General features: G+C 38.1%; 1 protein-coding gene across 2 annotated transcripts in view; it reads left to right on the top strand.

Annotated features, from left to right (window-relative positions):
• BCAR3 (BCAR3 adaptor protein, NSP family member) overlaps positions 1 to 21,055 on the top strand; it is a 738,013-nt gene that overhangs the window by 616,608 nt on the left and 100,350 nt on the right. For both annotated transcript variants that reach the window (XM_044085684.1, XM_044085685.1), the window contains 2 exons: positions 289 to 722; positions 20,198 to 20,298. In XM_044085684.1, the coding sequence (XP_043941619.1) occupies positions 289 to 722; positions 20,198 to 20,298 (535 nt within the window). The remainder of the gene's footprint in view (positions 1 to 288; positions 723 to 20,197; positions 20,299 to 21,055) is intronic.

Here is a 21,055-nt window from a genome sequence, read left to right as displayed (position 1 = left end):
AATCTGGTTAAAGGTAGCACTGTTGAAGACCCCATGTCATCTCAGAGATAGATCACTGCTGGGTCCAACAGACTGAAAAAGAAACTGACCCCTTGAGGTAGGGGTGCCTATCTTTATCCCAAGTCACTGCAGTAGAAAATCAGTAAGGTAGCCTAGACTGTAAACAGATTAGGAAATACTGTAGTCAGTGAGGAAAAATAAGCTCAAGCCTGGCAAATACCACACCCATCTCAGCAGAGGAAATAAATCCTAAATACATTTTCACACTACGTATGTTTTCTGTTTTAGGTAGCAGAAAGTGTACTAAAGAGAGATGGAGACTTCCTGATCAGGGATTCACTTTCCAGCCCAGGGAACTTTGTTTTGACTTGCCTCTGGAAAAGCAGCCCTCAGCATTTCCGAATCAACAAAGTTATCATCAAACTTAATGATGCCTACACCCGTGAGCAGTATCAGTTGGAGCGGGAGAGCTTTGACAACATCCCTGCATTAGTCATGTATTATGTGGGGAATCGCAAGTCACTGTCTCAGCAGAGTGGAACAGTTATTTCCCATCCAGTCAACAGAGCACTTCCACTCAGAGTCACAGAAGAGAAATTCGTCTCTATAGTCAATCAGAGTCAAATAGCAGAAGAAAAAAAAGAAATCACAAAGCGACTGAGCTTAAATATTGCCAACGGACTTTCGCATGAACAGGCTCTGATACAGGGGAACCTTTTAAGGTAAGCAGTGTTTCCTTCTTATGATTTAGAACAGTGTCAGTGACAATCGTATAGCATGCTGTTTATGAAACAACAGACACAGGTATGCTAACCCAGTGAGTCATTTGACTGTAGTTATTAAGACCGCATCCTTTTTGTTTGGCTTATTAATGCTTCTTGTCTGATTCTTGTAGCATTGTACAGTTAATTACTACTGCTAGTTTTATTCATGTAACAGTAAAGCTTCACTGAATTGGTCAGTTAATGCCAGCTGTGAAAGACAAGAAAACACACACTTATACTCTCACGCACACACATGTATGCTATGTAGTGGTTCTGCAGTACTTGTGTTAGGGCTGAAGACAAATTGTAGTGGGCTGCATCCATAAAAACAGGTGAGTCAGCTTGTTACCTTTCATTTCTGTAATGTACTTAAAACTGAGTCTCACTAATGTTAAGTGAGTAATAGCTCTGGCTTCATCAAGCAGCAGCCTTCTCATGCTTATATTTTTTTATTGACACTTGCCCTACACATACGTGTGCTGGGTGTTGTACTTTTATTGAATTAGCCTGGTTTTGGCTTTGTTGTGCTATCTTAACCCACCGGCCATTTCATGCAGGAATGGATGTGGCTAGAGTGATTGACATCATAACTGGCTGTGATGTAGCATGCAAATGATGGATGATTGACATGTCATGCAGATTTGCCTGTGACAGCATGAATATTCATTGTCTAATCGTAGTTTACCCCCTTTCTTGATGTAGTGCGATCTCATAGTTGGAATATTTAAGTAGCAGGGGTGGGGGGTGCAGGAGGGCTTGCCCCCCTGCAAAAGCAAAAGGAGAAGGTAGAAAAGGGTGTCCCTGCCTAATCTTCTGTTGCACATAATTCATTGTGGGTGATTGGTAGTTACATTCATTTCCATACATGTGCATTACTTTATAATTTAAGCTTTTTGTAAAGTATGTCAGTAAGCATTACTTGCTGTTCTACCTTAACTCACGTGTAGTTTAGTTTGAAGTGCTGTAATTCTCGTTGTTATTAAGTGTGAGCAGTTTCCGTTTTGGAAAGCAGTAGTTGTCAGTTGATGCAGAGGCATGAGAAGTTGCACTGTGCTATTTTTCTGAGTTTACGTTGATCTGGTGGAACTGGGTGCCTGGGGGTAATACTTTGTCAGTTTGATTCTTCTCTGTTCTGTAAGGTTGAAAATGAGTGGTGACAAACTCATGACTTATACACATACCTCTTAATCACAGCAGAGTCACGGACAGATCCAGAAATAATAAGGGGCACTTTAACTTTTAACAGTACTATTAACATCAGACACTGACAGTATAAGATGATGTGATTTAGTATGCATTTCCTGAAGTTAAAGAAGTCTATAACTCTAATTATTGTGATTATTATGTGCAAGTCATGGTCTTTTGTGCATAAGTCACCAATTTTAGGAGGCATTAAGAGGGACAGAGTTAAACATTTGAGCCAAAATTGGGGACAGTTCACAGATGTGCTTTTACAGCAGGGGAATGTTTTGACACTGAGCAACCAAAATAGTCGGATATGGCACAAACGGAAAAACTAAGCCGTACTCGTTTCCTGACTGGATGGCATATTTAGTACCTATGACCCTATTTCCATAACATATCATAACTTGATATGTCAGACTTCCAGTACAGCACTTATGCATGTTGACAATTCCAGATGAATATGACTAAAACATCAAAATGTCTATTCATGCATTTAGTAAAACATCACCTGGTTCTGAGTGCTGGGCGGGGTATGGCCGGTGAGTGCTACTGTGCATCCAGTGGGTTAAGGCAGTAAAAGAAAGCCCTGGTTTCTGGTTGGCTGACATGAACATTAGTGCTAAACATGTGTGTGTGTGTGTGTGTGTGTGTGTGTGTGTGTGTGTGTGTGTGTGTGTGTGTGTGTGTGTGTGTGTGTGTGTGTGTGTTGTACTCTTATTCTTTTATTTCATTGTGGACAATAACATTATAAAATGTTATACCTTTGCTATGTATTCCAGTGTGCATACTTGTGTTCTGCCTTATGACATGAGTCATGACTGAAAATTCTCCATTAGCTAGTTCACCTACCCAGTTAACAAACAAACAAGTAATGGTTTCTACAGATCAGACTGGGTAGTAAGTTTTTTTACCACAGATGTGAAAGTCTATCCATGGTCTTTCCAAGAGCTTAGCACCTATATCATATGACATTGCACTGTATTTTCATTACTGAGGTGAATGGCTCTGTTAGCTTTGTGAGTTACTACTTTATGTCTGTGGCTTCAGTGCCAGCCAAGCTATCATTTTTGTGCACTTTGCTGTATCAAAACAAACAAAAAACACTTGTATGGTTTCCTACCTTCTGTCACATACTGAGCTGTCATACTACAGGGCCTCTTCAACACAGACTTCCAGCAGATGGCACTTCTTAATTTGTTGTAGCCAGTGTTCCTCCTCAATCCAGTGCCCACTCCATATGTGCCGTCTCCCTTGGCAACAGCACCTGCCAAACATTACCCTTTACAGGCTCTACCTAAAGTTTCACTTCTGCAATGTTATCCATCTGTCATAGTGTATGTTTTGTCTTGTTTCCAGTAGCTTGCTGCACATCAACTTCAAATTAAGCAAAAGTTGATACCACCTTTGTGGTTTACCGCTTAGCGTGTTTCCATGTCAGTCTGTTATTTTTAAGTAATTTTCCAACCTGACTAAGCATATCATATCCTAGTTGCATTATACCCTTACAAACCTAATCACTCCTGCAGTTCCCAATGTTGCACCTGCAGTTAATCGAGTCCCTGAAAGAAAACAGTTGCTGAAAGCAGGCTGATGGGCTACACTGGAAAGTAGAAATGGTGATAAGTTATAAGTGCACAGTAAGGGCTAGAATATGCATTAACCAGCGGCATTATTAAGCAAACTTCTCACCAATACACTTACTTCCCAATATGCTTTGCTTTAAACCTGCTTTCAGCTCTGTTTCATACTGAATGCAGTGAAACAGTGTTACATGCAGATGTCAGTGGTCTAGATTACTCCCCCACCCATGTCCAATAAACCTGTTAGCTTCATCTGCTGGGTCACTGGAAAGTCTCAGCTGTATGTACAAGTTAGTCACCCAAATCAAACTTCATCTGCTCAAAGAACCTCCATTTCCTGTCCATTAAGTTTATTTATAACAAAGAATAGTTGCTTTCAGCTAGAAGGCCAAAGGTACAGAGCAACAGCTTTACTGCTACTACCCACTTGTTGCACTGTCTCTTGTGAGCAAGGAACACATTCTTTTCATCTGCTGTGTAAAGGCTGCACCACTGTAAATAAGAAAATTACCTGTAGTTAAAAACTGATGCATGGCCAAGCCCTGAGAGAGTTCGCTCTTTTCTTTTCTTTTACTGTGTTCAGTTTTAGACTTTCACCAAAAGTGGTTTATCCTTTATTTTTTTAAGATCCTGGAATGCTAGGAAAACAGAACAAATAGGGCATGAGGTACACTTGATTACTATTTTTTTTGTAATGGCCACATGCTGCAAGGTAAAACTAAGCAAGATAAATACACTGCATTTTATAATGTGTGTGTGTGTGTGTGTGTGTGTGTGTGTGTGTGTGTGTGTGTGTGTGTGTGTGTGTGTGTGTGTGTGTGTGTGTGTGTGTGTGTGTTGTATCTGGTGATCCAGAATACAGAGAAGGTACATGAATAGCTTTAATATCTTCTGTCTTGTACTTTTGGCATTTAAATTAATATGCACAAATAGTTCAGGTTTTCCTCAGAAATGCTACTGTACAGGGGCATTTGTGGTTGCTCCATGCTATTTGTGAAAAAGCTGCACACATGGCTACATTTAGATTTACTTCCAGTAAATGCAGCCTGGCTAAGTAGATGGTCATAGATAATTCAAATAGTAGAAGCAAAATAACTTTGTGTATCAGTTCATACAGTCTCATCAAATGTCTAGACTCCAAAATGAATAAAACTGGTTCAGCAGTGTGGCAGACTTTCAGGGCTAATACTGAATGCAAGATATTAGACCAAGAGTTGAGACATGCTGCAGTTTATGCACAGAATGGTTCCTTGGGGGAATCAAACCCTGACCTTCACTGTGAAGCTTAGTATTTAAATTACCTTTACTAGGAGGCTAGTATGGAAAGCTGAGGTAGCAGCATTTTGTACTGCCACATCAATAGCCCAAATTTAGAAACTGACTTGAATCACTTGAAGATTGGAGGTGGCTGGAATGGTTAAGCACCCCCTGCACTGAATTCCTTTATTTAAGCACTGAAATCCTTTATTTAAACCAAGGGTGGGAAGCAGAGTTTTGTACTGTTTCATTGACATCTTTTTATTAGTAGGTGACATGATATGCCAGAATATTACATGACAGGGTAAGAGACCTCACGTTCCCAGGAGGTGGGACTGCTTGTATGTGGAGGGGAGTTATCTCATTTGTCCCATTCCATGCCCATAACCTTGAGCAGAGAGTAACTCGCAGAATGAAGGACAAACCATTTGCAGATGTCCTTGTGGTAGGGGAGTGAAACGTTGATTCCTCTGCAGAGACCAATGTACAGGTGAGTCATAGGGGAGCCAGTCTGAAACAGACATCAGAGAAAATAGGGAAAATAAACTGTGTCTTATACAATGGTTAGGAGAGAGTTAACTCAGTTCTAACATTTGACCAAGTAATGTACACTTCCTGGACCTAATGTTTAAAATTACCTATCTGCATACCTCTTAATCTCAAATAAATAACACTAAGCATGTACGTAACCAACAAGCCTCTCAACCTCTTAGCACAAAAATTCTGGACAAAGCCAAAAATAACGGGAAGAAAATCAAGGACATACTTTAAATATTGCTTTTGTAAATGTAGAAAGCTTTTAGAACAACAACTTATACAGTAGCTTGCATTTTCCGAAGGATATGAAGTCTGAAACTAAAATGGCTGTCATTGTTTAGTGACTGCAAGCCTCAATGACTTGCCAGAAAAGTACAAACAGACTAAAAATATAAGGCAAAATCTGGACATTTCATGAAATTCTGGACAGTTAAGATGTATGTCTACATGAAAGAAGTATCATATAGCAAGCCAAATGGAAACATGAGACTTGCACTCTAACCCCTACTCCAACAGAGTCAGAAACTGTCACAAGTACACCATGGTGAAAATCTGAAGAACTAAACAAAATAAAACTGTATGAATCTAGACGATGTTTAAGCCAAAAAGAGTCAAAGGTAAAACCCAGTACAGTTGCCACAAAGTATAGTCCAACCAATAATAACCAGATATTCAACAGTGTAGCAATGAAATCACAGCCCAACAAGTCACAACATACATAAAGTCATATTTCACAACAACTACAAATTCACATTCAACAGCTGTACTTATAAAAACAAGTTAAGTAAAAATAATATTAATGACATCTCTCAATGGCAGTGATTCACTCGAGGGGGAGGGATAGGCAGGACAAGTTTGGGTAAAATGCAGCATTTGCTGGTTAATTGAAACATGAGGGTCAGCAGACTAGCAGTTTATTGTACCAGAAGTGAAAAGATACCAGTTCAGATGAGAATTATTCCCTAACTTCTGACGTTAGTTCCACACATTATTGTCAGTGCAGCTACACACATTGTTTTGACTTAGCTAAACAATCATTCAAGTGAGCTCTCTGCTGTTATTCTGGCAAATGGTAACAGAAGAAAATCCAGCTAAAACCACCCATCTAATGTCTGGATCTAGTCCTTACTTGTTGTCTACATGGTCAATTTCTGACTTAGTATAGTTTAGCAAGCATTATTCTCCAATAACCATACACCAGTAGACAACAAATTGTAAAACACTCGGTAATATGGGTCAATAAAGGCTGTTTTCCATGTAATATTCACCATGACCAGAAACTCCAGAAGTCAGCTATATCCTTTTATTATACACGACAAAGACAGATTTAGCGCTTTCATCTCCAAAACTGGAGACCTCATCAGAATCAATTAAAACAACACCCCCCCCCCCCCGTCTTATATACACAGTTCAATCAAAGTAATTAATTCAAAAAAATGTGACAAAAACAATAAAGTGGCTGGCAATTAAACAAATTAAGAAATTTCTATAGACAAGGTAAAACTAGGATAGCATTCCATATTCATGAATAATTATTGTTTTAGGGCTGGTGTTATGGATATGTGATCATTGAAAGCCTTACCACTACAGGCATCCAGCCTTATCTCTCAGATGTTATAATGTTTGTTTGCTTTTAGTGTAATATTTAAACTAGGTAATGTTATTATATTTTTCTCCAGCTATAAAATGGAACTGGGTCCATGTCTCAAATGTCCCAAGAGTCCTACTGTCTAACCTATAGTTATAGGAGAGGGTACAATATATAAAAAACATTTTAGAGAGAAAGAATTGTCTAGTCCAAAATCAACCAGTCTCTAAGAGAGTTGGTACTTTTAGATGTGGTAGATGTGCCCAGTGTCCATTTATAGCTGGAGAAAAAGATATAACATTACCTAGTTTAAATATTACACTAAAAGCAAACAAATATTATAGTTGTTACACCAAGGGTTTGGTATATTTAGTTTATTGTAAATCATGTAGGGGGTTCTATATTGGCAAAACGGAACGACACTTAAGAAAAAGGATATATGAACATCTGAGAGATATAAACCGTAAAAATGAAAATAATGCCTTATATAGACACTCCTTAACATGTGAGAAGGCCGACTTTAAATTTTGGGTGGTTGAGGTTGTCGATCATTTTGATAGGGGGTGTGACTGGGAGACAAAATTGCTATATAGGGAGATGATATGGCAACTTAGGCTGGATGCCTGTAGTGGTAAGGGCTTCAATGATCACATATCCATAACACCAGCCCCAAAACTATTAGCCAATGACCCCAAGAAGCATATGTAAATCCACTGATTTATTTCACTGATTATTTATTGTTAATTTAAAAGCATAATATTTTAATTTAATTATATATACATGGTTTTAAATAAATATTTATTCAATACATCATTCACAATGTTTTATGGCACATGTATATATATTTATTTGATGTGTATGCATACACCTATATATGTTTCAATAATTATTCATGAATATGGAATGCTATCCTAGTTTTACCTTGTCTATAGAAATTTCTTAATTTGTTTAATTGCCAGCCACTTTATTGTTTTTGTCACATTTTTTTGAATTAATTACTTTGATTGAACTGTGTGTATATAAGACAGGGGGGGTGTTGTTTTAATTGATTCTGATGAGGTCTCCAGTTTTGGAGATGAAAGCGCTAAATCTGTCTATGTCGTGTATAATAAAAGGATATAGCTGACTTCTGGAGTTTCTGGTCGTGGTGAATATTACATGGAAGACAGCCTTTATTGACCCATATTACCGAGTGTTTTACAAGCATTATTCTCCCTCTTAGATGATCTGTTCTAATGAGACATCTTTTACTGGGATGGAGAGACAGCATAGTAGTGTTAACCATTTTATAAAAACATGTTTAATCTGATGCTTGTATTAAAAACAGTGTTGTAATTCTGTAAGTAATGCTTGTATCATGTGGGGAAAAATGATTTTCTCACATTTTAAAATAAAGAGTTATATCTTTCTCTAGATATAAAGGCTTGAGTCTCATCTTTGCTTGAAGTGGGATGTAAGCGCCCTGATTAAGTACACCTGATAGCCCATAGCATGCAATCAGATATGCATATATATATTTTGCAGACGGTGAACATATGGGTTTGATGCATCATGTTGCCTTGTCATTTCCATGTATATTGGCTGGTACTGGTAATGCAAATATTCTAAATATGTCAGAATTCAGGAGTCCTTAGAATGTGCGCAGTAAAAGACATTCTAACATGCAAAGGGACTCTTTGTGCATGGACATTGCAAATCATACCTTTCAACTCTACGGTTCAGACCTGTTTATGGTTACTTAATTTATTAAATGCATAAACTAAGCCTGTACATAGACTCTCTACCACTGACTAGAGCAGCCTAGTATATAAAGAATTTTGAAAAATAACTCTTTCTGACCCACTGCTATTGCCAGTGCTGATTTTTAATGCCCAGAGGTTGAGAGATATGTTGCAAGCCCACATCAAGCATGATCGTTATGGTTCTTTTTTGTTATTCTCTTTGGGATTTCTGAAAATATGGTTTCATAAAGTGAAAAAAAAATCAAAAATCACAAGTAATGAGACTGATTACCAACAAAAATAAATCATATGCAATGGAGTAATTGTACACCCTATTCATGCTTGTAATATTTTGCAGTATGCATACATGCATCACACATTCAGTGACTCACTCACTCCCCCACTTACTCTTTCTTCATTGAAACCTTCTGCAAACTTACATTGTTTGGTATAAATGCCCACCACCTTTTTGACTATAAAAAGTCCACCCTTTACTCCAAAAAGCTCATGGAAAACTCACAGTTAAAAACAACTAGCCCTGCTCTTCACAAACTTTCACAGCTAATGATGAAATGTTATGAATTATTGGACTAACAATAACAACTTAAGGAAGCAGACACATATGTGTAAGTATTTGGCCTTTGCCTGCTTCCTATATTTGTTATTTTCAGCCAGACAAAGGTTGATTTTTTTATGTTTGTTTGTACATTGACATTCTTAAATCAGGTATGACTTGTTCAGAGAACTCAGACAGAGATTAGCTTCACAACACAGGATGTCATAGGAAACATATGCCTGTCTCCACCCATTTACTTAGATTGACTCTTTTTAAATGATAATTATATCAACATTAAAAATATATATTTAAATCTGCCTTTGGTTTTGCTGACATTTTATAAACTTTGCAGTGCAGAGTAAGCAAGATCTCATGTCTAATAACTCATATGCTGACACAACAGTAACCCTGCATATTGGTGGTTTTGTGCATGGAAGCTGTTATTTCCTGTACTCTGCATGTCTGGTGATACTTTTACAGAGTTTGACTGAAAGCCATGAGCACACCCACAAGCAGATGGTATTTTGGAAGAAATTGTACCTATCCATTGCAAATATGAAACAGTAAAACAGTAGTACGTTTGAAACTAACCCTATTTGTATGGCACAAACAGTGTTATGTAACTGTACTTTGTTAAGAGACATGAGGGCTCACTTAGAATGTGACACACTTAAAAATGTAAATGAGGCAAAGCACTTAACATTTCCCTAAATTTGATATAGTAATTACAATTATATTTTGTTTACTGGTTGTATGTAGGAATTTGGTAAGAAAAGCCTTGAGCCTGTATAGCAGCCTATGTTTAAGATATTCTTTCTCAATTAGCACAATACAGGGCTGTTTTAAAGGATAGTAACACCTACTTGTTAACCAGGTAAACTCACAGAACACACAGTCCCTTTTCAGTGCGACCTAAGAGCAATGTCTGGTTAAGTGACTTGCTGAAGGTCACAGACTATGCAAATGAAGGCTGAGGAAATCAAACCCTGTACCACAGGAACTCCAGCGCACTTCCTCAACCCTATGCTGGGGTTCCTGTGGTACAGGGTTTGATTTCCTGTACCACAGGAAATCAAACCCTGTACCACAGGAACTCCAGCGCACTTCCTCAACCCTATGCTGCAACTGGATAACTGCACCCTAATACATGTGTTTTCCTTCCTTCAAATCGATCCCTGTACTGTCATATATAGAAGAGTATCCATCCATCTGCAACCCCTTTTCCCATTTTTGCACATGGGTTTGGGGTGTCACTTCAACAGTGACAATCATCTAGAGCCAAGGTTTACACTGCTGGGTGGCTAGCCCAACCGCAGTATTTCTTCTCTGTCATACACTCGCATGCCTACTCACACCTATGGCTAGTTTAGAGTGTCCAATCAACCTACTGCATGTCTTTGGAATGTGGGAGAAAAACAGAGCACCCTATTGCAAACCCACATGAACACAGGGAGGGCATGCAGACTCCACAGAGAAACACCCCAACTGAAAATCGAACCTTGCTGTGAGGGACAACAGTTTCTGCTGCACCACTGTGCTGCCCTATGTAGAATGACATACCCATTTCACCTAAGCAGCTTGGCTTTGTCAGTGAGCAGCGTACTGGGTTCTTGAATCACCCTTCTATCTTCTTACACATCCTATTGTAAGGATTTTTGCCTAAAGAAAATTGCGTGTCACTGTGTTTGTAGCCCCTTATTCCTTACGTGTCACTGTGTTTGTAGCCCCTTATTCCTTCCCTTTCACTGGGATCATCAGCTTATTGAATCTCTGGGGATTTTTAGCTACTTGTTTTCCTCCATCTGGAGCAACAAATCTAGTTATATTTTGGATTTTTACTAGTCATGTATTTTGTAGTCTCAGACTGAAGAAAATTAATATCTGTGACAGAATGAGACTGAATGGCAAACTACCTGATATTTAATGTATTCAGAAAATTCTAATTTAAGGACTGTTTTACAGATGAAAAGGAAGTGGCTTATTACAGTATATACAAAACATGACAAAGACTACAAACCAGAGAGTGCCCCTCGAACATTTCAGATACCTTGCACAGCGAGTCTCAAAGTAGGCAGTACTTCTGAAAAAGGCCATTCTAAGTAAATGCCAAGAAAAAATTCATGGGAAGGTAGAACATGATAATCTCATGTTCTAAGGACACTAAGTATATTTTTGGAAAGAGAAAGTACAGGCAAAGAATGATATCACTGTGTTACCCTCATTATAGCATTTTGGGTTAGAAAAAAAGAAACAATTGATTGAAATAACTACTGAAGTACTGAAGAGTCAACAGTACACTGCAGCATGCAAAATAATTAAAAAAAAAAAGAAATATATATATATATATATATATATATATATATATATATATATATATATAGATGGATCTACTTCAGTAAATCAAACATATTACAAGTTCGAACCAAATATGGCCGGGACCATATGTTCGAACTTGTAATAGTTCAAACACTGAAGGAAAAAAAGAAAAAACAAAAAAAAATAAACAAAATTAAACTGCTGTAGCCCCCTCCACCCCACACCCCTTACTTAAATATACCAACTCTGAGATCGCACTACATTGCGGAAATGGGAAATCTTCCCATTCCGCTCTGTACGTGGATCTCCAGTCAGTCTGTTCGGACTTTTAAATGTTCGAAATTATGGTCTCAGTGATATCGTCTTCGAACATTTAAAAGTTCGATCTACCGAAGGAGACCCATATATATATATATATATATATATATATATATATATATATATATACATATATATATACATATATATATATATATATATATATATATATATATATATATATATATTCACTATTCAAATTGCCGAAAGTACAGATCTCCTAACTACATTTTGTCTAGAGCATAACTCTGAATTTACACTTCTCCAAAATGACACTTTGCGATCGAACTGCAGTGTATATACACTGTTGTCAACATAGTGTGATCTCGTAGTTAGTATATCTAATTAGCAGGGGGTGTGGCAGGGGCTTGGCCCCTGCAAAAATTAGAGAAAATTAGTTAATGTGGTTTAACTGTTTTCCATTTCAGCAAAGTGCTGTTTTGGAGAAGTGTAAATTCGGAGTTATGATCTCGGCAAAATGTAGTTCGGAGAATTGTACTTTCGGTAATGTGAATGTGATCCATATATATATATGTATTAGTTTTTAACAGCAATCATCCTTTAAATCCTTTAAGCTGCAGCAGTCTGAAATTTTCTCAGTGTTCAGTGCATGCTTGCTGCAATTTCTTAAATTATACAAAAACAACTGCTTGCCATACATTTTATGTTTGATTGCATGGCTGATAAACATTAGGTGGCCTAAGTTACAGTAATATTTTTTCAAGAATTTGTGTTTATTTTAATGTTTTAGCAATAGAGTTTCACTTGTTGGAGAATGATTTTTTTAATGGGAAAGTACTGGAAACTATTAGATTTTACTGTTTTAGAATTCTGCACTTAATTCTTACCCAAGGCTCTATTATCCAATTCCAAAGACATGTCTGGAGTGTTTCTCCTTGGGCCGCTGTTGAAAATGGACTCTGACCCTGTCGGACTTTCCCAGTAAACAAATGTTAAAATAAATAATAAAAAATATGCAGATGACTCCACAATTGTTTGCTCCACCAATTCTATACCCAAGCTCCAGCACATCACCCAAATAGCACTTTCCTCTGTTGAAAATTGGCTTACCAAAAATCACCTGCTTCTCACTCCTAACAAAACCAAGCTAATTATTTTCTTCCCAAGAAAAACTCTCTCTTAAACAAAGACCAATTTTCTATACTCTTTCAGTACAATACTTCTATTGAAATAGTTGTCCTTACTAAATTACTAGGGGTTATTATAGATGAACACTTAAAATTCGATCTACATGTTTTATACAACATTAAAAAAAATCGCCAAAAGCTTAGCTTGCTGTATAGACACAACTTCCTTAATCCTAACACTAAAAGACCCTTGCTATTACTTATGTTTTTTATAAACAAAGTCCCTCACTGGCCGTATTTAACTGCTGTTTGGATGATTGGATGAGTAACTGGAAATTCACCCCAGGGGTCCACCTGTGGCCCTCTTGGACAGGGGCAATAGGTGCTGATTTTAGTGTCTGCTTGAACCAGACACCCTTGAGAACACAGGTTGAACTTGGCTGGGCTTCTAAGTGCCCTGGGGCCATTAGCCTAGTAACCTCCTATGATCTTCTTCCCTCTCTTACCTGTGGTGCTCCATTATTCACCAACTCACTCTCTGCCCTAAAATCAAAATTATAAACCTGCTACAACAAAAATATCTAAATTTGCTGTTAATGGTTCTTACTGTACTCATCACTGTATAGCTTTACAGTCTCTAAATTGGCTGGAACTACCACATTCTCTCTCCTATATTCAATTAATTTCAGCCCAGAAAATAGTACATAAACCCTCAGTACGTCCTGCCCTCACTACCTTATTCAGCAACTATCTACCTAACAGGTCCCTTAGATCTAAGAAATAAAAAAACATATAGTGCAAATACATAAACCAAAATGTCCTGCTGGACAACGTTTGTAATCCCACTCTGTAGCTAGAGTCTGGAACTCTCTTCCCCTCACAGTTAGATCCAGTCATCATATTGCTCCTTTTAAAACTTCCTTATATAACTCTCTCTCCTCTATTTGGAATTGTAACTGCTCTATAGCACCTGCATTTAAAGCCTAACCGTATTCTTCCTCGCTACACCTACTTTTAACCCATCATACACTAGCCTGTAACTATCATATAACCTAGTTACTCATATTCCAGTAACAAACTTTATCTTCACTTCTATATCTTCAGTCTCTTTTTCCTTCTATTCTCAATTTTTGCAAATCTCCGTTTCTTCTCCTTTTTCTATACCTATACATGCTCTACTTCTCCCTCTCAAAACACTCCTGCAAATCTCCCTTCTCCTCTAATTCTACACCTATACCTTCACCAGTCCTCCCCAAAAGTTATCTTTACACATCCATCACTTGTATGTATGTGCCTCCTAAATGTGATGCATGATTTTCATTTTCATATTTATGTCAAACCTCTGAAGTCAGTTACCCTGTAAAAATTGTATTTTCTTTTCTCTGCTATTTCACATTTTCTTTGTATGTACACATTTATGTATGAATTCACAATTGTTCGTATCTTTAAACTTTGAGGTTAACTTGCCTGTATATATTTTATTTTAATTGTTCTATATTATTACTTGTTTTGGAGCTTTTCTCCCCAGGTCTCCACTAAAAATGGACTGTCAAGGCCAAGTGGACTATCTTGGTAATCAAATGCCAATAAATGCATTTTAAGAAATGCCCATTACATCACCTCCTTATTCTAGGAGGCCACTGAAAATAGATCATGAAAACTGATGTGTGTGTATGCATTTATTTTTCTGATTGACTTAGAGGTCCATCGAGGGACTCTATGAGAAATAAGCCAGGCATAAAATATTTAGTACCAGAAAGTCTATAGTGTAAAAATTAAGTATATAAATAGGAACATATAGGCACTACTGTGCCAGTAATGGAAACAACTGTGTGTGCAACATTTATTAAATAAAAGTTAAAAGAAAAATGCCAGCTTTAATTTGATGTTTGTTGCATCGTATATGATATATAATCTAAGAAAGAACAAAGACAGCCGTATAGTATATATACTGTTACCATCACTATAGGTACAAGTTGATGACATGTTTATTCACCATAAATAGCAAGTGTGTCAACAGGAAATTTGATGTAGTTTCTGTTAAATGCAAGCAAATACAACTATACAAAGCATGCTTTATGACACTTTAGCATTTCTCCTATAGTCATACTCCATTAACAAATAACAGTTATAAATATAGTGCTGCTGACAGTTGTACGATATTTGATGTACCAGCAGCAGGGGAAGTAACTTGGGTTGGCTAACTTAACAGTGGACAGAGGAAAGAACAAGAAATGGAAGAGATGACCGTGAGAGGGGAAGGAAGGTGTTGTGGCAAAAAGGTATAGGAAAGGACAACAGGCTGAAGAGGGTTGGACTTACAATGATTATGGATGGTCTGAGTAAGAAAAAAGGGAAAGAGTGACTATAGTAGAAGGATCGGGGTAGTAAATCACACAGATATGTGAGACAGAGGGGTGCACTGCAAGGATTGGAGAGGAGATCTGGTAAAATTTAGAGGAAAGTCTGAAAACATAGTGACTCTTCAGGTAGGTCAAATAGGTACACAATTACAGTCCTACTTAGTGCTAAGTAAGACTTTTAAGTCTTGTTTAGCGGCACTGTCATGTGTGCTAAAAGATAATTGATTCCATTGTTTGACTATGCAGACATCTTAGGTAAAGACTTCTTGGCTGTTCAGCTTGCAGTAGTTAGGTGTTGTGGAGGATACACCAAGCCATGACCATTGAGGTCATGGGTAGGCAGCTGGGTGAAGCACTACCTGTAACAAAATATGACTGCAAAAATGGTGTAGTAAGTGATGAATATGAGAACAGTAATACTTTATAGATTTCATGTTTCATTTCTGTATACAATTACTCTGATTTACTCCAGAAATAATTGGGTTCTGTGACTGGTGAATCATAATAATGTAGTAAGGACTATGAAGCAGATGTAGAGACATGGTATTCATCGCCTCATTCAAGACTGACAGAATAGAGCTGCTTCAGAAGCATCAACGGACAATGTTAACAGCTGTAAAAACACTTTGTACTGTGACACAAATAAAAACAGAAAGTGTTGCAGTCCAAAGTGTGTCTGTGTGTATGTATGTATATGTGTGTATATATATATATATATATATATATATATATATATATATATATATATATATATATGTATAGCAGAGCTACAGAATCCTAAAACCCAACATCCTGAAAGTTCAAAACACTGAAAACTCAAAATACTGAAAACATACAGGACACCAACACTTACTATATTCCAGCACAAGTACATACAGAAACAAATAAAACACAAACTATATTATTGTTTTTAAGTGAGATTGTACTTAGTGTAGTGAAGTGCCATCTCGGAGTTGATATATTTAAGTAGCGGGGGGGAGCAGCCCCCCCCCCCCCAAATAGTTGAAGGGTAATATGTTTCTGTATGTACTTATGCTGGAATATAGTGAGTGTTGGCATCTTGTGTGTTTTCAGGATTTTAAGTTTTCAGTATTTTGGGCTTTCAGGATTCTGTAGCGTATACACACACACACACACACACACACACACATATATATATATATATATATATATTTAGCTCATCAGTGAAAGGTGTTAAGGTGTTCACACCATGTCGCACATGTAAAGCTACCAAGAATTAAGCCTCCGAACTGTTAATGAGCTGCTTGTTGTAAGTAAAGGACAAATGGTTTGAGTCATTCCACCTGCATGTGCCTCCTCCATTACTGTGAGCAAGCCATTTAACCAGACCTTCCTCCCATGTCATCCCTGAACAGGGAGACATGTCCAGCAGGTTTACAAATGTATAAAAATAAGTAGATAAATTAAGCCAGTATGCACTGTGGCACCGTAACTGTTCTCACAGCTATAATAAGACATAGTGATAGCGGTTCAGTTCAGTACAGATTCACTGCATGGGAGGACTCTGTAAATTGTGGCATTAATGAAAAATCCCACATAAGATGCAGATGAGGCGTCACATGCAGAAAGAAAGAATACATCACAGTGCATTAACTTTCTGTACACTGTAGCTCATTCTGATGTACTTGTAACAAAGTACCATAATGTATATAGCCATCCCCCACACACAAGGGCTCTCCTCTGAAGAGTCCATGTGCACTCACAGGCACTGTAGTATTATAGAGTTCACAGTTCTGCATTGCTCTGCACCCAGATGTGTCCTAGGGCACTTTGTACTTTACACATATATGACAGTACACAGTGCTGATATGCTGTTTACTCTCATCATACCTCTGAGCACACCACATATTAAACGTACAAAGGATCCACAGTGAACTCTAAGTATACCCCAGAGCATGCACTTTAGTTTTCATACAAGAGGGTGCACAATGCTGCTTTGCTGTGAACCCTCAGGATACCCCAGGGCACAATCTGTACACTTCATATGAGAGGATACACAGTGGCAAAGTGCATGGAGTTTATACAAAAATTGACCAGCCTTTTAGCAGTTGCCTGAAATCATGGTAGGGCAGAGACAGGGTATTTACCTTTTCTTCACTGTGATATAGTCTTGGAGTTGATACATATATTTAGCAGTCAGATGAGAGGCATGTTTTCTTTATTTTATTATTAATATATACATATATATATATATATATAATTTTTGGAGTTTGTATTTTAACCTTTTTGGGTGGATCTTCTTGGTGTCAATATTCAAAGCATTTAATGTTTTGAAGGTATCTCTAGGACACACATTGTGCTCTTTATACAAGACATGCATTATGCATCCCTTCTGGGAATCCATAGTGTACCTCAGATCAAATGGTGTGCTGCTTATTTAAGAGGGTGCACAGTGTTGCTTTGCTGTGAACCCTCAGAATACCCTATGCCAAACTGTGTGCTGTTTAACAAGTGAATGCAAGATGTAGCCCTACTGTCAAGCCCTCAGGATACCCCAGGTACACTATGTGCTGTTTATACTGACTGTTGTACACTGTAGCCCTGCTATTAACCCTCAAGATACCACAGGGCATACTTTGTGATGCTTATATAAGACCACACACAAGGCAAGCTTGTTATACAGCATCCATAAATCCCAGTGCATGTGCTGTTCAGACAAGAGGGTGCACAGAGCTGATTTGCTGTGCTCCCTCTGCATGCCCCAGGACACACTGCGATATTTTGGATACCCTCTGTATACCACTGGTCACATGGTGCACTATCCTTAAAATGGATGTTCAGTGATAACTTAGTGTGTACCTTTTTATATCTCTCAGGGCTAAGTGATATTCATACAGGATGATGTATAACATTGCTCTGGGTCTGTTAGTGTATTGTTTTTGGTTTATGCATGACTTTGATTATGCAACTTGTGGACAGCTCATATACTTACTGCTACGGCTACAGTGCTAGATAACTGTGCTTCTCCCACTGAGCACATCCACAACATGTGCAAGCACATGTGGATAGCTTGTATATCTGTGCTACCTTTCACCATCAAGCACCTCCTCGGATATCTCTGTGCCTAGAAGTGGCAAGCACATACAGATTACACTTCATGCTGTAGACATTAACTCTCTTTTCCAAATGCTTCCAGCATGAGTTGTCCTTACTAGCAGACAATCTGCAATATTTTTTTTCTATTTCTGTATGTTGTTCTTTTCTCTGTCCACCAACCATTGAGCCTCCCCGGTGGTACATGGCCACATATGTTCCCTGTCAGTGAGAGTCATCCTGAGATTCACCAGAGCGAGAGCCTGTATGGAGGCCATCATCCAGGCAGCCATAGAGGGGTGGTTGTACTCTTGATAGCATCCCTGCAATAGACAGCCTTTTTTAGTTATGATCTTAACCCCTCCCTTGAAGTTGATGTATGTACCCTGCACCACTGCTGGGACTGCTAGTGTTCCCAATCCATCCAGAGATGTGCACTCTTTCTCATGCAAGGACAGGAGCTCCTATCACCAGCTTAGGTAGTTGGTAATCAGTCCCCACTAGCAGTGTGTCAGAACTTCATCCCATGACATCAGAGTGGCAGGTATATTTGGCCAGGAATCCATCTCCCTCCCAGGATAGGCAGCACCTATCCTCCCTGCCAGTACAGTCAGTTAGTCAAGCCACTAACTGAATCCAAGCTGTCTGGGACATAGCCAGGGCTTTATTGCTTTACAGCACCTAGCTGGCTAGTACACAGCCTGCAGTAAACACCACAAAGTATGCCCTGGGTATCCTGAGGGTTCGCAGCTGGGCTGCAGCGTGCACCATCTGCCCTATAAACATTGTCTACCATGTTGGATGCTTCTACACCCAGTTCTGTTTATAAAGGCACAACTTTAAATGCTGTGTACCCCTTAAAATATTCTCTTGCCTTTCCTCAATACTTCAAGTGCCTTTGCCAATTTAAGGGTACATGGTGCCATTTTTGTTATTATGGTTAGGTCAGTACAGAGGGCAACACACCCTCCATCTAAAGTTTTGCATGCCTTTTTGAACTTCCCCATTCATAAATTAAATGAGAATTTTATTGGCTTAGTACTTTTTCTAGGATGGCTGTTTATATTGTCAGGGACTGGTGTGTCAGGAAACCATCATCAAGGAAGACAGTGTCTGTTTGTCCTATCTTTCAGTGAGTATGAGAATGATATAAATCACAAGTGAAGAAAACAAAGTAAAAATGCTAAAACGTCATACCTGTGGTAAGGCAATGCCTGAAAGATGGAGTAAACATACCTTCTGGGCAGATAAGAAGAAACTGCAACATGAGTCAAGTAAGTAGGCAGGCATATATCATGTACTCTGTAGTTTAGTTTAGACCTTTATTTTTTGGCGTGAGATCTAATTCAAAACAATTTCCTGGAATGTTTACATTGTTTTTATTGACTATTTTGTTATGTATTTTATTTCACAATGTCTAGATAGCCTTTTTTTTGCAATACAGAGACATAAGCTGTCCAAAAATATGTATTATCCAGGGGAAGGTGGAAGGACTACAACTGAGACTGGGGGTTTCATTCTGGATTTAAGTGCACAAGTTGAGGTACAATTCCAAAACTCCTGGCTTCATCCCTGAACAATTTGCTTGTATTTGAACTACTGATTGAACAATATGTGTAGCCTTACCATTTTTCTAGAATTATATAGTCAGAATTATTCTTGTACATAAAAGGGAAATATAGGTCAACAAATGCTCCCACATATACGTGTTTGTGATTTCTAGAGGAATGTACTAATTACAGCTTCCTGAGTTGGTGATGGTCACGTTTAATATTTTGAGCTTTGTTTCTGTTTTAAGCTAAGGAGGAATATTCCAGAGGAGTTTCTGATTCCTTGTCAGTTTTGATTCCATGTCATGTTTATATTCCAGGAATAAAGAGAAGTGTGGAAGCCAGCCTGCAAGCCTGGACCACATGCCAGAAAAAAGACGACCTCTAAAAGCACATCAGTCAGAAAGCCATCTCCCTCTAGGTATGCTTTAAATTAATTTTATTAAGTAGCTTTTAATGAGGTTTGTACATGGCAGGTTCTTTTTTTTAACTTTGCATGATGCACTTTCTAAAATAAATGACCCCACGAGTTTCCAAACATGGAAATTTCTTTCATTAAATTTAGAAAACAACCTTGTTTTTAGAGTAGCACTTTCCAGAACAGAATCTGTTCTGGTGTACAACAGTACATTAAAGATATACATTTTCAGAGTCCACATTACATTCACATTACTTACGAAACTGATTTGAAAATAATTATTAAATTGCTTATTTCATTTACATTTCCTATACTGTAATGCCCAATTCTGCATGAGTAATTTCCTAGCTACAAGTAAAGCAGAAAGAAGCAGGGAATGACCATCAGACGTGTCAGCAGAATTACAGCAGCACAGCTCAAATCGTAATTGTACTGGAAAGTAATGCATATATTACTAAATAATGCTATACAGAAATAAATATGGCATGCTTTTCCATGTGACCTAGCAGTGTATAGGTTCATAGGCAGGTACTAGGCTGTCTGCCTGAGGGCATTTATAAGCCTAGCCAGAGTGTGTCGGCTTTCACCGCTCCATTGATTAATTAACTGATCCTCTGTCAAGCAGAGCCAATGAAGTGATCCCAGGGGTGTATTTTCTGTTACCCATCCACTCGTCAAGGTTTCTCTTAAAGAGTGTTAGTGAGGGAGTCTGCCTAATGTAGTTTGGAATTTTGTTCCAAAGCATGGGGAGTCTCTGTGA

The sequence above is a fragment of the Protopterus annectens genome, chromosome 10.part0, assembly GCF_019279795.1.
Source record: "Protopterus annectens isolate FY-2018-M chromosome 10.part0, PAN1.0, whole genome shotgun sequence".
Taxonomy (NCBI): domain Eukaryota; kingdom Metazoa; phylum Chordata; order Ceratodontiformes; family Protopteridae; genus Protopterus; species Protopterus annectens.
Note: the sequence above shows the minus strand (reverse complement) of the source record. Positions and strands in the feature narration are given on the sequence as shown.